The sequence below is a fragment of the Hyperolius riggenbachi genome, chromosome 7 (assembly GCF_040937935.1).
Source record: "Hyperolius riggenbachi isolate aHypRig1 chromosome 7, aHypRig1.pri, whole genome shotgun sequence".
In the NCBI taxonomy this organism is placed as follows: domain Eukaryota; kingdom Metazoa; phylum Chordata; class Amphibia; order Anura; family Hyperoliidae; genus Hyperolius; species Hyperolius riggenbachi.
In genome coordinates this window covers 209,972,136-209,985,338 of record NC_090652.1, presented here as the reverse complement: position 1 = coordinate 209,985,338, position 13,203 = coordinate 209,972,136, and the positions used below count along the sequence as shown (strand labels likewise).

Below are 13,203 nucleotides of genomic sequence, written 5' to 3'. Positions count from 1 at the left end.
ATGTCATTGGAGGAATAGTGTATTTTTTTTTTATTTTTCTCTTGTTTTTCCCCATAAAATGCATAGAAAATATTATTTGAGAGATAGCGGAAACGCCACCAGGACTGACTTGGCGGCGGGTTCTTCATCACAAGCGGCGGTTCCCGCATCTCTGCCGGCGGGCGGTGCAGTGCAGGCGGCGGATTCTGTTAGCTCGGCGGATTCCGACGCACAGTTGCTGCCCGGGGGGTCGTCCGCTCCCTCGCTGGCTCACAGATTTAGGCTTACCGCGAGGAGACAGGAACTTTATGCTTGTAGAAGGGGAGTCAGCTGACTCCAGCTAGTCTCCGGATTGGCTGAGGGTCTGGGGCGGCGCTGTGCAGCTCTCTAGGTACATATAGGACTTGCTTGTCAGTAGCAAGTTGTCTGCTGTCGTGAATACTTCTGTGTTAGCGCTCAGACCTTAGACTAGATCCCAGGTTTTTAAAAACAAGGACTTCACACCTAAGATTAGGATTGTATATTATTTATATCTGTGTATGTCTCTGGCTATCCCTGACTATCCTTTACTCTAATCGTTATTGTACTTCTGCCTATCTGATTCAAGTTGCCGACTCTGCCTGTTTACTGACACTGAATCAGCCTTCTGTTTCTGTACTTTATCTCTCCGGTAGTTTACGACTCGGCTTGTCTGACCTCTCTATCCTCATCAATGGGCCCTGCCACTGGTGAGGGATCTGTAGCTTACACCTACTCCTTAGGTGTTCCCGGCTGCAGTACTCTGTTAATCACCTGCACCCCAGGAGATTAACTTCGATACTTCTGTGTACCTTTCAGCTTTCTGTGCTAGTGTCTTTGCTCAGCCTGGCTCGCCTGCTCCTCAGGAGATATTTGGCTGCAGTACTGTCTTAAGTCACCCGCTCCTCGGGAGACTTGTATTACACCATTACTGTTGCACCAAGCACCTATATCTTCATATTAGCTCCGGCTTCCTTGTATACTTGTAGTATTGGTGATTCTGCAGATCATCATGTAATCAGGTATACATCTGCATTATTGGTGATTCTGGAGATCACCAATAATCAGAGTTATCTGATAAGCTGACACCGATCGATACAGAACAGCAGACCAGACGTTATGGACGCATTACGCTGCCAAGTTGAGGCCCTAACCACCTCAGTCAATAACCTCATCGGGGTGGTTAATACCCAACAGACCCAGATCACTCAACTGTCTGGGTCTGTGCAGGTCCTCAAAACGGCTGTTAACACAATGCGATCCCCTTCTGTCACAGATCTTCATATGTCAGTACCTGAGAAATTTTCAGGGCATAGGTCTGATTTTCAGAACTTTCGCAATCGAGTGTTGTCCTATTTTGAGTTGAGGCCTAACTTATCAGGTTCCGAGCAACAAAGGGTGACTTTTATAAAGACATTATGATCAGGAGACTCGCAAACTTGGGCATATAGCCTTCCACCGGAAAATGAGGCCCTATCCTCAGTTGAGGAATTTTTTAAGGCAATGGCCATAATATATGATGATTCGGATATTTCGATCACTGCTGAGAGGAAACTCAAAACTCTCAAGCAGGGTCGGAACTCAGTTGAGATCTATGCAGCAGAATTTAGAAAGTGGGCTGTGTCGTCTAGGTGGGGGTCATACGCATTATTAGACTGCTTCCTTTCAGGCCTGTCAGACGCAGTCTCTGAGTTAATGTTGGGACACCCTGAACCCAAATCAATTGATGATGCTATTGCGTTGGCCGTGCGAGTTGACCGCTCGTGGGAAGAATGCAGTAAGATCTGTTTCCTACGCTTCCTCTTCACTTACCTCGCCAACAGACGAGCCGATGCAGATCGGACAGTCCCGGTTGACACAAGTAGAGAAGGATCGCAGAAGGTCTGAGAGGCTTTGCCTGTATTGTGCAGAGGAGGGTCACATTGTACCAAATTGCCCCAAGAAGTCGGGAAACGCTGCCGCCTAGGAGTAGTTGGGGGTAATACCCTAGGCGAGCAGACTTTACCTCTAAATAATAATCGTTTACTCCTTCCTTGTTCTATTTCCTGGGAAGATCAGACCACATGCACTGAGGCTTTCGTGGACTCGGGGTCGGCGGCCAACTTTATAGACTACGAGTTTGTAAAAGGATTGGGAATTCCATTACACTCTTTAGATCGACAAGTAGTGGTCACCGCAGTTGATGACTCTCCATTGCAATACAGACAACCTCTCTCTCAGACCCCGATGTTGTTGTGTATGATAGGGGTTTTACACAAAGAAAAATTACAGTTTCTTGTGCTGTGCATGGCAACCTCTACAGTTATCCTCGGTATGCCCTGGTTGCAACTTCCCTCAGATAGACTGGTCTTCAGGGCAGCTACAGAGTTGGTCATCCTACTGTCATCATCATTGTTTGGGAAAAATTGCTATTTGTGTCACTAAGGTAGAGGTTAAAGGGGTGCCGATGCAATACGCTGAATTTGCTGACGTGTTCTGTCCTAAATCTGCTGATAAACTCCCACCTCATCGGAGTTTCGATTGTCCCATAGATTGTATGCCCCCCAGAGGTCATCTCTATGATTTGTCAGGGCCTGAAAAGCTGGCAATGCGGGAGTACATTAAAGAAAATCTGGCAAAGGGTTTCATCTGTCCTTCCCGGTCACCGGCCGGGGCTGGGTTCTTTTTCGTGCAAAAAAAGGACGGTGGTCTTAGACCTTGTATTGATTATCGAGGTCTAAACAAGATCACAGTAAAGAATCGCTATCCATTGCCTCTGATAGACGATCTTTTTGCTCAGGTAACTAATGCCAGTATCTTCTCAAAGTTGGACTTACGTGGGGCATACAACCTGGTACGCATCAGAGACGGTGACGAGTGGAAGACGGCCTTCATCACGCTTGACGGGCATTACGAATACCTAGTTATGCCCTTCGGGTTGTGTAATGCCCCTACCGTCTTCCAGGAGTTGATCAACGAGGTCTTTAGGGAGGTGGTGGGGAAATTTGTGCTAGTTTATTTAGATGACATATTGATTTTTTTCTCCAAACCTTACCGAACATCGTAAACATGTCAAGTTTGTGTTAAGGAAATTAAGACAGAATTCGCTGTATGCGAAACTAGAGAAGTGCCTCTTTGAAGTCACTAAGATTCCTTTTCTGGGGTACATTATTTCCACTTCAGGTCTCTCTATGGACCCAGAAAAGGTCTCTGCCGTCTTGGAGTGGCCTCTACCGCTGGGCTTGAAGGCACTCCAGAGGTTTCTTGGCTTTGCCAACTACTACAGAAAGTTCATCAAAGGTTTTTCCTCGGTAGTGGCCCCCCTTACCAGTCTTACCAAGAAGGGGGCTGATCCATATCATTGGACGTCAGAGGCTCAGGCAGCCTTTGATACTCTAAAGAAATTATTCTGCTCTGCGCCCATTCTGAGACACGTAGATGTTACTCTTCCTTTCATTCTGGAGGTGGATGCATCAGAGATTGGGGTTGGAGCTGTGCTGTCTCAGCGTTCAGGTCTTCAAGGTAAACTACACCCATGTGCCTTCTTTTCCCGTAGATTCTCTCCTGCTGAGAGAAACTACGATATTGGCAATCGGGAGTTGTTGGCCATTAAGTTGGCTTTTGAGGAGTGGCGCCATTGGCTGGAGGGGGCAGAACATACTATCACGGTTTACACAGACCACAAGAACCTAGATCAAACTATATCCACTGCGCTCCAATCCAGAACGCTTCCCACAGAGTTGCCCCAGAGCGCTGCTCCTGTCTTACTTGGGAAGCAGTAAGTCACTGTAGAAAACAGAAAGGAAAGGGCAGAAAGGAGCGCTCTCTGGTGCATTAACTTTTTAATATGCTTTCTATGAGCAAATAAAATCACACGTACAATGTAGGGTAAAAAATATTGCACTTATCACACTGAAGAAATGAAGAAGTGAATCACCGCGTCCTCTGGGTGTTTAATCCGTCCTGCACGCCTCCTCCTCTGACGAAGGCGTGGAACGCCGAAACGCGTCATGACGCAATAGGCGCAAGGCAGCTGCCATCATTGCTCCGCGTTCCCTGATCCGCTGTCGCTCTATTCCAATTGGATCCCCCGCTACTGGCCACAGTGAGGAGGCGTGCAGGACGGATTAAACACCCAGAGGACGCGGTGATTCACTTCTTCATTTCTTCAGTGTGATAAGTGCAATATTTTTTACCCTGCATTGTACGTGTGATTTTATTTGCTCCGAGAAAGCATATTAAAAAGTTAATGCACCAGAGAGAGCTCATTTCTGCCCTTTCCTTTCTGTTTTCCACAAGAACCTAGAGTACATTGAAAGGGCCAAGAGGCTCAGCCCCCGACAAGCCCGTTGTTCTTTATTTTTCTCTAGGTTCAGATTCGTAATTACTTTTACACCGGGTAGCAAGACCGTCAAGGCTGATGCGCTGTCTAGGTGCTTCGAACCTGAGACAGTGCAAAAGTCAATCCCAGAGACCATACTACCTCAGAGTGGTTTTGGCAGCTACTGATACTTGGGAGAACTGGGCTGCTACTCTGGGTGCTTACCAGCAGGACATCCCTGAGGGGAAACCTGAGGGGGTTATGTTTGTTCCATTTCCCTTTCGCCTCCAACTCTTACAATTATTTCACTCTCATAAGAATGCTGGGCATCCTGGGGCAGCCCCGAACCTTAGGATTTGCTAGCCAGATGTGTATGGTGGCCTTCTCTGACACTGGATTGTAAGGAGTTCGGGAGGGAGTGCTCTGTCTGTGCCAAAAGTAAGCCCTCTCGCAAGGCATCGGTTGGTACTTTACAACCCCTGCCAGTACCAAACGAACCTTGGACCCATTTGTCCATGGATTTTGTGGGCAAACTTCCCAGGTCAGAAGGGAAGACGGTCATTTGGGTGGTAGTCGATAGGTTCAGTAAGATGGCTCATTTTGTCCCATTGAAAGGACTCCCCTCGGCCCAAGAGTTAGCGGATCTCTTTATTCAGCACGTTTTCCGGCTGCATGGCATTCCGGAGAATGTGGTGTCAGATCTGGGAGTCCAGTTTGTTTTGAAATTTTGGAGAGCCTTTTGCCATCAGTTGGGCATGAACCTTTCGTTCTCATCGGGATACCACCCACAGACCAATGGCCAGACAGAGAGAGTTAACCAGTCACTGGAACAATTCCTCAGGTGTTATGTGGCCGATGCCCAGTCAGATTGGGTCAAATTCTTGCCATTTGCGCACAATAATCTGAAAAGCTCCTCCACGGGCTTTTCACCATTTCAGGTGGTGTCAGGGAGGTCTCCGAAGTTTGCTCCACAACCCGTGATATCCTCTCCTTTTCCGGCCTTGGAGGATTGGCAGAAGGCCTTAAAGGAGATATGGACTTTTGTCAAGGATAACCTGGGTAAAGCATTTCGGGCACAAAAGAAACAGGCAGACAAGAGGCGATCTATAGAATGGAGCTTTTCACCAGGGGACATGGTTTGGGTTTCTACTCGGCATTTGGCGTTGAAACAACCGTCACCTAAGTTGGGTCCCCGATTTATTGGCCCATACCCTGTTTCTAAAAAGATAAATGCAGTCACATATGTAGTTGACCTCCCCGCCAGTATGAGAGGGGTAAGGTCGTTCCATGTTTTTTTATTGAAGCCTGCGGTGCATGTGAGTTCCCCCCCCCCCCCCCCTGTGATGGTTGAAGATCAACCCGAATATGAGATCGAGAAGATTTTGGACTCTCGTCGGGTACAGAATTCCATACAATACTTGGTCCATTCCTCGGGGGGGGGGGGGGGGGGGGGGTTGGTCAGCTGACTCCAGCTAGTCTCTGGATTGGCTGAGGGTCTGGGGCGGCACTGTGCAGCTCTCTAGGTACATATAGGACTTGCTTGTCAGTAGCAAGTTGTCTGCTGTCGTGAATACTTCTGTGTTAGCGCTCAGACCTTAGACTAGATCCCAGGTGTCAAAAACAAGGACTTCACACCTAAGATTAGGATTGTATATTATTTATATCTGTGTATGTCTCTGGCTATCCCTGACTATCCTTTACTCTAATCGTTATTGTACTTCTGCCTATCTGATTCAAGTTGCCGACCCTGCCTGTTTACTGACACTGAATCAGCCTTCTGTTTCTGTACTTTATCTCTCCGGTAATTTACGACTCGGCTTGTCTGACCTCTCTATCCTCATCAGTGGGCTCTGCCACTGGTGAGGGATCTGTAGCTTACACCTACTCCTTAGGTGTTCCCAGCTGCAGTACTCTGTAAATCACCTGCACCCCAGGAGATTAACTCCGATACTTCTTAAGTCACCCGCTCCTCGGGAGACTTGTATTACACCATTACTGTTGCACCAAGCACCTATCTTCATATTAGCTCCGGCTTCCTTGTATACTTGTATTATTGGTGATTCTGCAGATCATCATATAATCAGGTATACATCTGCATTATTGGTGATTCTGCAGATCACCAATAATCAGAGTTATCTGTTTAGCTGACACCGATCGTTACAGTTATGGCCAAATTAACCACTTAATGACAACCTGACTTATAAAAACGTCCTGCTTAAGCCTCTTAATGGCTCCAGGACGTTTTTATAAGTCAGACAGTGCCGCTGCCATGGTGCGCGTGCATGTGCACTGAAAGGTGAAAATTGCTCTTGTCCGTTAGGATAAAAACGCCTTGGGGTGAAGTGGTTAATTGGAGGCGCACTGACAGGTTAATGTGGCTCTTGGCAGTAAGGGTAAAATGGCCTAGTGTAGGCTGAAGTGGTTAAAATCTACTTATATATTTTTGCTTGTGTAGCAGTAGCCAGTGTGTACCCCTCCAGTTCAGGTAGCCAGAAAGTGACCGTCGTACATGTAGCCAGAAAGAGCTCCCACAGAATAGATAGCCAGAGAGGTCCACCAAATATAGGTAGGCAGAGAGTGCATCCCCTTTTATATGTATCCAGGCAGTGCCTCCCCAGTTTAGATAGTTAGAAAATGCTCCCCCCATTTATAGGTAGCCAGAGAACCCCCACTAGTGCAGGTAGCCAGAGAGTGCCACTCCCCATTTTCACTATAAGTAGCCAGTGAGGCCTTCCCCCTGCCCTCAGTTCAGTATAGGCTGTCAGATAGTGTGCCCCCCCCCATCACTTAGTAGAGAGCACAGCGGACCATGCTTTACTGACCTCCCTGGGATCTGGGCCACATTCTGGAAGTTTTCCTCCTGTCTTGCAGCGGGTTGAGGGGCTGCATCTCTATGTGGAGATTGCCCTTTGTTGTCAAGTGACTTCCACATAGTGATGGGGCCCAGGTCGGAAACTGAGAAGACTGATGCTGCCGCTTGATCCCGACGAGGCGAGTTGACACTAGAGCTCTGCTGCGATCGCTGTGCATGGCCCTCCCGACGGTAGTCACAAGTGTAGCTGGGGTTACCGCTTATTGCTTTTAAAAGTAACTCAGAGATACATACTGCCAAAAAGGTCAAATCAATTTACAATTTTGTTGGGTCAAAATGCTTGTTGATGGGGGGAGGAACCTGGGAATTATCTAAATATATCCACCTGCTCACGTAGTGGCAACCCTACCTCTCTAGCAATTTTATTTTATATCAATTCTGTAATGAAAGTAGAGCTTCACTTGAGTGAAATAGTCTTCTGTAATCTACATTTTGCTTTTATTTCTTTTGTCCAGGAATTCTTAATTACAAAATTAAATTCGTTTTTTGCATGTATATCTTTTTAATTCTAATGCTCGAGATGGTGCTTTTTTACGGACTTACTGTTCTTTTTCTTTTGTAACAATTCTGATACTTCTGTGTAAAGTAAAGCAGAATCCAGGCTACAGTGCCCAATTTTTCAGTGTTCTGTTCATCAGTTGTTAACAAGTAATTATTGTGTAATCACCCACTGATTGATCGCGCACAAGATTAACAATCATTATTTGCAACTTTTAGAACAAGAAAAGTCATTTATTTTCTTTTGGCAGGTCAGAAACATCCAGATACATCTGTGCTGAATGTGTTCTCCAATTATGATTATAATCGGTCAGTGATCACAATTGTTTCTACCAGAGAACAGATAGGTAAGTTTGAACATTCTTTTGTTTTGTTTTTAATTACAAACTCCACAATACAGAATAGATAACAATAACAACCTTACTATCACCATAGACATGAGTTATGTGTTTGTTTGTCACATCAATAGAAACCTGTAAAGAGTGTTTCTCTGGTCTTTTCCAGGGATGGTCTTAAACTTTAAATAAACACGCAAATTAAATTAGCACAGGTGGTAACCTTGTAGTAGTAAAGTCAGTAATAATAATAATACCAATGTTAATTGTGTAAGAGGTACATGTACAGAGGTTTATGTAAGAAGTTTCGGGTGAAACTTCTATCTTAAAGAGGAGCTGTTAGGTATAAGGTCTCAGAGAAAATAAACACATATATCAGTAGCTAAAGATTGGCTGTATTTACATTACATATGCATTTCACTGTCCACGTTTGTACTTCACAGAATTTTTATATAGTATATGCAGAGATTGATGCTCATGGCAGGTTCCATGTTTTTCTGTCAAATGTGTCGTCATGTCCTGCCTGCTTCCTGATCACAGAAAAGCTCGTACTGAATAACACAGTGTGCAGTGAATATTAATTAGCCATGTGGCTAGGAACAATAGCTGACTTCTGCAGTGTACTCTGCCCGGAGATTTATCAGTGCTACGCGCTGGACTGATTACAAGCTGCTGTAACGTCTCATTAGCAGCCGAGGGGAGGGCCCCAGAATGCTTTGCAGTATAGTATGCGGCTTGCGTCCTCTTAGGTCTAACAGCTTTTCTGATAAGCACACATCAAAGGTAAGAGAGATTTTTATCTTCACTAATGCCTTTTTGGCTTCCTTCTAAACTGTTTAAAGGGAACCTTAACCGAGAGGGATATGGATTTTTCCTTTTAAACAATACCGGTTTCCTGGCAGCCTTGCTACCTATGGCTGCAGCAGTGGCTGAATCACACACCTGAAACAAGCATGCAGCTAATCCAGTCTGACTTCAGTCAGAGCACCTGATCTGCATGCTTGTTGAGGGGCTGTGGCTAAAAGTATTAGAGACACAGGATCAGCTGGAGAGTCAGGCAACTGGTATTATTTTAAAAGGAAAAATCCATATCCTTCTCAGTTTAGGTTCCCTTTAACACAGGAGAATAGAGGTTTAAATTAGCTTCTGCAGCCTGACAGTTACTCTTTAAGCTATCCTCCCACACTATCCCTCCTATTCTCTACATCTCACACTAACCCTCCTATTGTGAACACCGAACACTAAACTTCCTACCAGTACTCCTAACACTATCCTTCCAATGGGTATACCTAACATTAGCATTCCTGCTGCAACGGCTAACACCATGCTTCCTACCATTGTGACTAATGCTAACCTTCTTACCGCTAAACCCAACTCTAACCCTCTTACTTCTACACTCATGCCGCTTAGCGATCTGCACACCACTTGCCAGTCATCATAGCAGTTGCACCACCGCTTAGCAATCATAACCGCCATCGCACCAAATCCACAGACCCAATAGCCACAATTTAACATTGCATGCTATTTTACTACTGAGGCACCACAAAAGCTGTTGTGTCAAAAAAATAAGCGCTCTGCCCTAAGGTCTTGTATTTTGCATGTTCTAACCTACATCAATATAAAAAGAAGACGTTTTAGCTTTTATGTCTCCTTTTAATGTAAGGGTGGTGCTATTGTGCCTGGCTGAAGTTGCTATGTGTACTGCAGCTTGTCAACAGGATACAATAAAAAATTGGAACTTGCAAATGTTAGGAGTTCAGGAGACAGTCCCTAGTCATGAGTCTTGTCATGGCACACCAAGTGACTGTTGAGCTCCAGTAACACGTGTGCATTCTATTTGTGCATGAATTGTCAAGATTAGATTGTGAAATAAAACAATCTTTTCTCAACCAAGGGCATTTTACAGGTCTTCTTCAGGTCAAGAAAAAAAACAGTGTCTTGGAGTTAGCTGTCTGAAGGAGCGCCTAGTTTGCTCCAGACAGCAAAGAAGGCGTAGGTAAAATCGGAGAAACACGTCCTGTTTAGTGTCCAATAAAAATTGTCTTTTTACCTTATGCCCTCTGTTGAGGTAAGATTGTTTTATTTTACAATCTTGACAAGTTTTGCACATATAGAATATTTTGTTGGGGGCACCTCCTCCTATATGTTATGTTTAATCTTATGCTCCTGTTGACAACCTGACCTGCTTGACACTATTTGATGTCCTGCTCTTGTTGTTTACCCAGTATTCCTGACGCCTACTATTAACTACCCTTACTTGTGCCTGAATATTCTTACTTGTACCTGAGGCGAATAAATATAAAAGTTTTATACTTACCTGTGCTTCCTCCAGCCCCCTCCGCACCAATCACTCCCACGCCGTCTTCCTCTGCCTCCTCCCGGTAAAAGCCCCGTAAGTTTGGCCAGTCAGTGCATGTGCATTGTGGCTGTGCGCACACCCCCACCTTGCTCCCACGGATGGGAGCATTCTGCGCCTGTACAGTAGTACTGTGCAGGCACAGAGTGCTCCCGGCAACAGGAGTCCGGCGGAGCGCATGCACGCGGCCGGGCCTCGTATGCGCAGTGCACCCCGACTGGCCAAGCTAACAGGGCTTCTACCGGGAGAAGGAGGAGGTGGAGGAAGATGGTGTGGAAGCAATCGGTACGGGGGGGGGGGCCTGGGGGAAACCCCAGGTATGTGTAAAACTTTTATATTTATTCATCTAAGGTTTCCCTTAAGCTGTTCAATATTTTTCATGCTGCTACCTACCCTAATTTCATCCTGTGCATTAAACAAATCTTCCTGTCACCTACTGTGAACTTACACTTTTTAAAAAACATGCCTGAATGCTTTCTGGGCCTGATCTTAAGCTTTTTCTGTTGATCTCCGGAAATGTCTGCTAACCAAATTAAAGTTTTACCCTTTCCATTAGCTGATAGTGGATAAAGCCTGGGGTGTGAGACCTGGAATTCAACAAAGCATGCAGTACCCACTAGGGATGCTGGTCAGTTACCCCTTGCAAAGTGCTCTGGTGAAGACGGGAGGGGGGGTTTTAGAAGGGGGGGATCTTAAATGTCACGCCCCCATTAACCCCATTTCACCCAATGGCAGTTGCTATCTTTATAATAATTATGTATAAATGATTTAGTCAGTGTTTGCCCATTGTAAAATCTTTCCTCTCCTTGATTTACTTTCTGACATTTATCACATGGTGACATCTTTACTGCTGGCAGGTGATGTCACTGGAAGGAGATGCTGCTTGCTTTTTTGGCAGTTGTAAACAGCTGTTTTTTCCCACCATGCAACAAGGCTTCCACAGTGTGATGCCAGTACCTCAGTGCTGTGAGGCGCTGTGGGAGGGGTTTCACCACAAAATCAGCCGTACAGCGCCCCCTGATGATCCGTTTGAGAAATGGAATAGATCATTCATGGAAAAGGGGTTATCCGCTACTGATTGTAATGAAGTTCAATTCTTGGTTACAGTTTCTCTTTAAAGGAATACTGTAGGGGGGTCAGTGGAAAATGAGTTGAACTTACCCAGGGCTTCTAATGGTCCCTCGCATCGATGCTCCAGCCCCGTCTCCGGTTCACGTCTGGAATTTCAGGCTTTGAAGTCTGAAAACCACTGCGCCTGTGTTGCCATGTCCTCGATCCCGCTGATGTCACCAGGACCGTACTGTGCAGGCACAGACCATTCTGGGCCTGCGCAGTAGGCTCCTGGTGACATCAGCGGGATCGAGGACATGGCAACGCAGACGCAGTAGTTTTCAGACTTTAAAGTCTGAAATTCCAGAAGTGAACCGGAGGCGGGGCCGGAGCATGGGTAAGTGGCAGGGTGTCTGTGGGGGACCATTAGAAGCCCCGGGTAAGTTCAACACGCTTTCCACCGACCCCCCCTAAGCATTCCTTTAAGCTTGTCATTCTATTTTGTACCAGCTCAAAGACCAGTGAAATATTGATAAATGCTAAAACAGTTTAACATTGAAAAAACAATTCAAAAGTTAAGCAGGGGAAAGTTTTTTTTTTTTTTTTATCTTGGTTAATAATGCAGGCAACCTTTCTTTATAAATAGGGAGAATATGGCAAATCAAGTGTAAATATTCAGAGAAACTCTCAAATACCCTCTTATATATAATCCCTTGTATGCATGCTGCTGTGATTCCCGTATCCCTGAAGCAATTGTTTGCTTAGTTGTGCTGAGCAAGAAGTCACAGGATGTAATGAATAGGCCATAAAGTGCTGTATGACATCCCATGATTTAATAAATATTCTTGCTGTTGTTCTAAGATCCCGGGAACATCATTTGTGAACATTATTTTAGCTGAGCAAGTGAAAAGAGGATCCCAGGGGAATTAAGAAAAAGCCGTTAATTAAATTACTTCATTTGCCGGGGAAATGAAGAGCCCATAAAACGTTTAACGCTTTATTTGGACACGTGAATTAGTGTGGTTTTCTTTTAGTAGTTTTTGGTGTAATCCCAGCATTCTCAGTATGAGAAATTCTTCCCTCACTAGAAAGTGTCCCCTAGTTGTATTTTAAATAATATTTAACGACATTGAAATGGTTCATATAACCAATACTGTGATTCTTCATTCACGTCTATTTGATGATGCGCATTGAGATAATAATTGGCATTATTATTAGTATCATTATTAATGTCATTAGTATTTCATGTGCTAGAAGTAGGATATGTGAAAATACTTGAAATTGAATACCAGCCTATTTTATTTGATGATAATGGACAATATCTAGTATTATTCGGCATTTATAGATTCGTAAGTAAGAAGGCCTAGTCAGTGGAATGGGATGTTTTTTTATGATGCTGTTTGGTGGAGGAAATTAGTCCGGAGGATCCCCACCCACTCATTTTCAATGTTTATACAAATAAATATTTAAAATGATCTTTATTTCCACTTGTAAGTTGTGGTCCGATGTCCAGTGATTTTGCATCCTGTGCCATTCTTGCTTTCTCCGAAGTGGGGTTTGTTTAGGACACTATCAAGAATTATTGTTTTGGGTTCCCAAAGTTGCAAGTGCACAGCATATAATGAGTGGACAATCAAGATGAGGACAATTCACATCTTCACATAATCAGCCATGACAAATATATTTCAAAGGCCACTAGTTGCCTTACAAAAATGAGAGTTACAGGGCCTGAACGGGTGGTTAGATTTGACTGTGACTTGAATAACTGCAATCCACAATGTTAAACAGGCACTGT

The 13,203-nt window shown here is 44.8% G+C and overlaps 1 protein-coding gene across 4 annotated transcripts in view; it reads left to right on the top strand.

Moving 5' to 3' along the window:
- FTCDNL1 (formiminotransferase cyclodeaminase N-terminal like) overlaps positions 1 to 13,203 on the top strand; it is a 191,796-nt gene that overhangs the window by 50,573 nt on the left and 128,020 nt on the right. For 3 of the 4 annotated variants that reach the window (XM_068245091.1, XM_068245092.1, XM_068245089.1), the window contains exon 3: positions 7,919 to 8,014. In XM_068245091.1, the coding sequence (XP_068101192.1) occupies positions 7,919 to 8,014 (96 nt within the window). The remainder of the gene's footprint in view (positions 1 to 7,918; positions 8,015 to 13,203) is intronic. The other variant, XM_068245090.1, reaches the window with a different exon arrangement.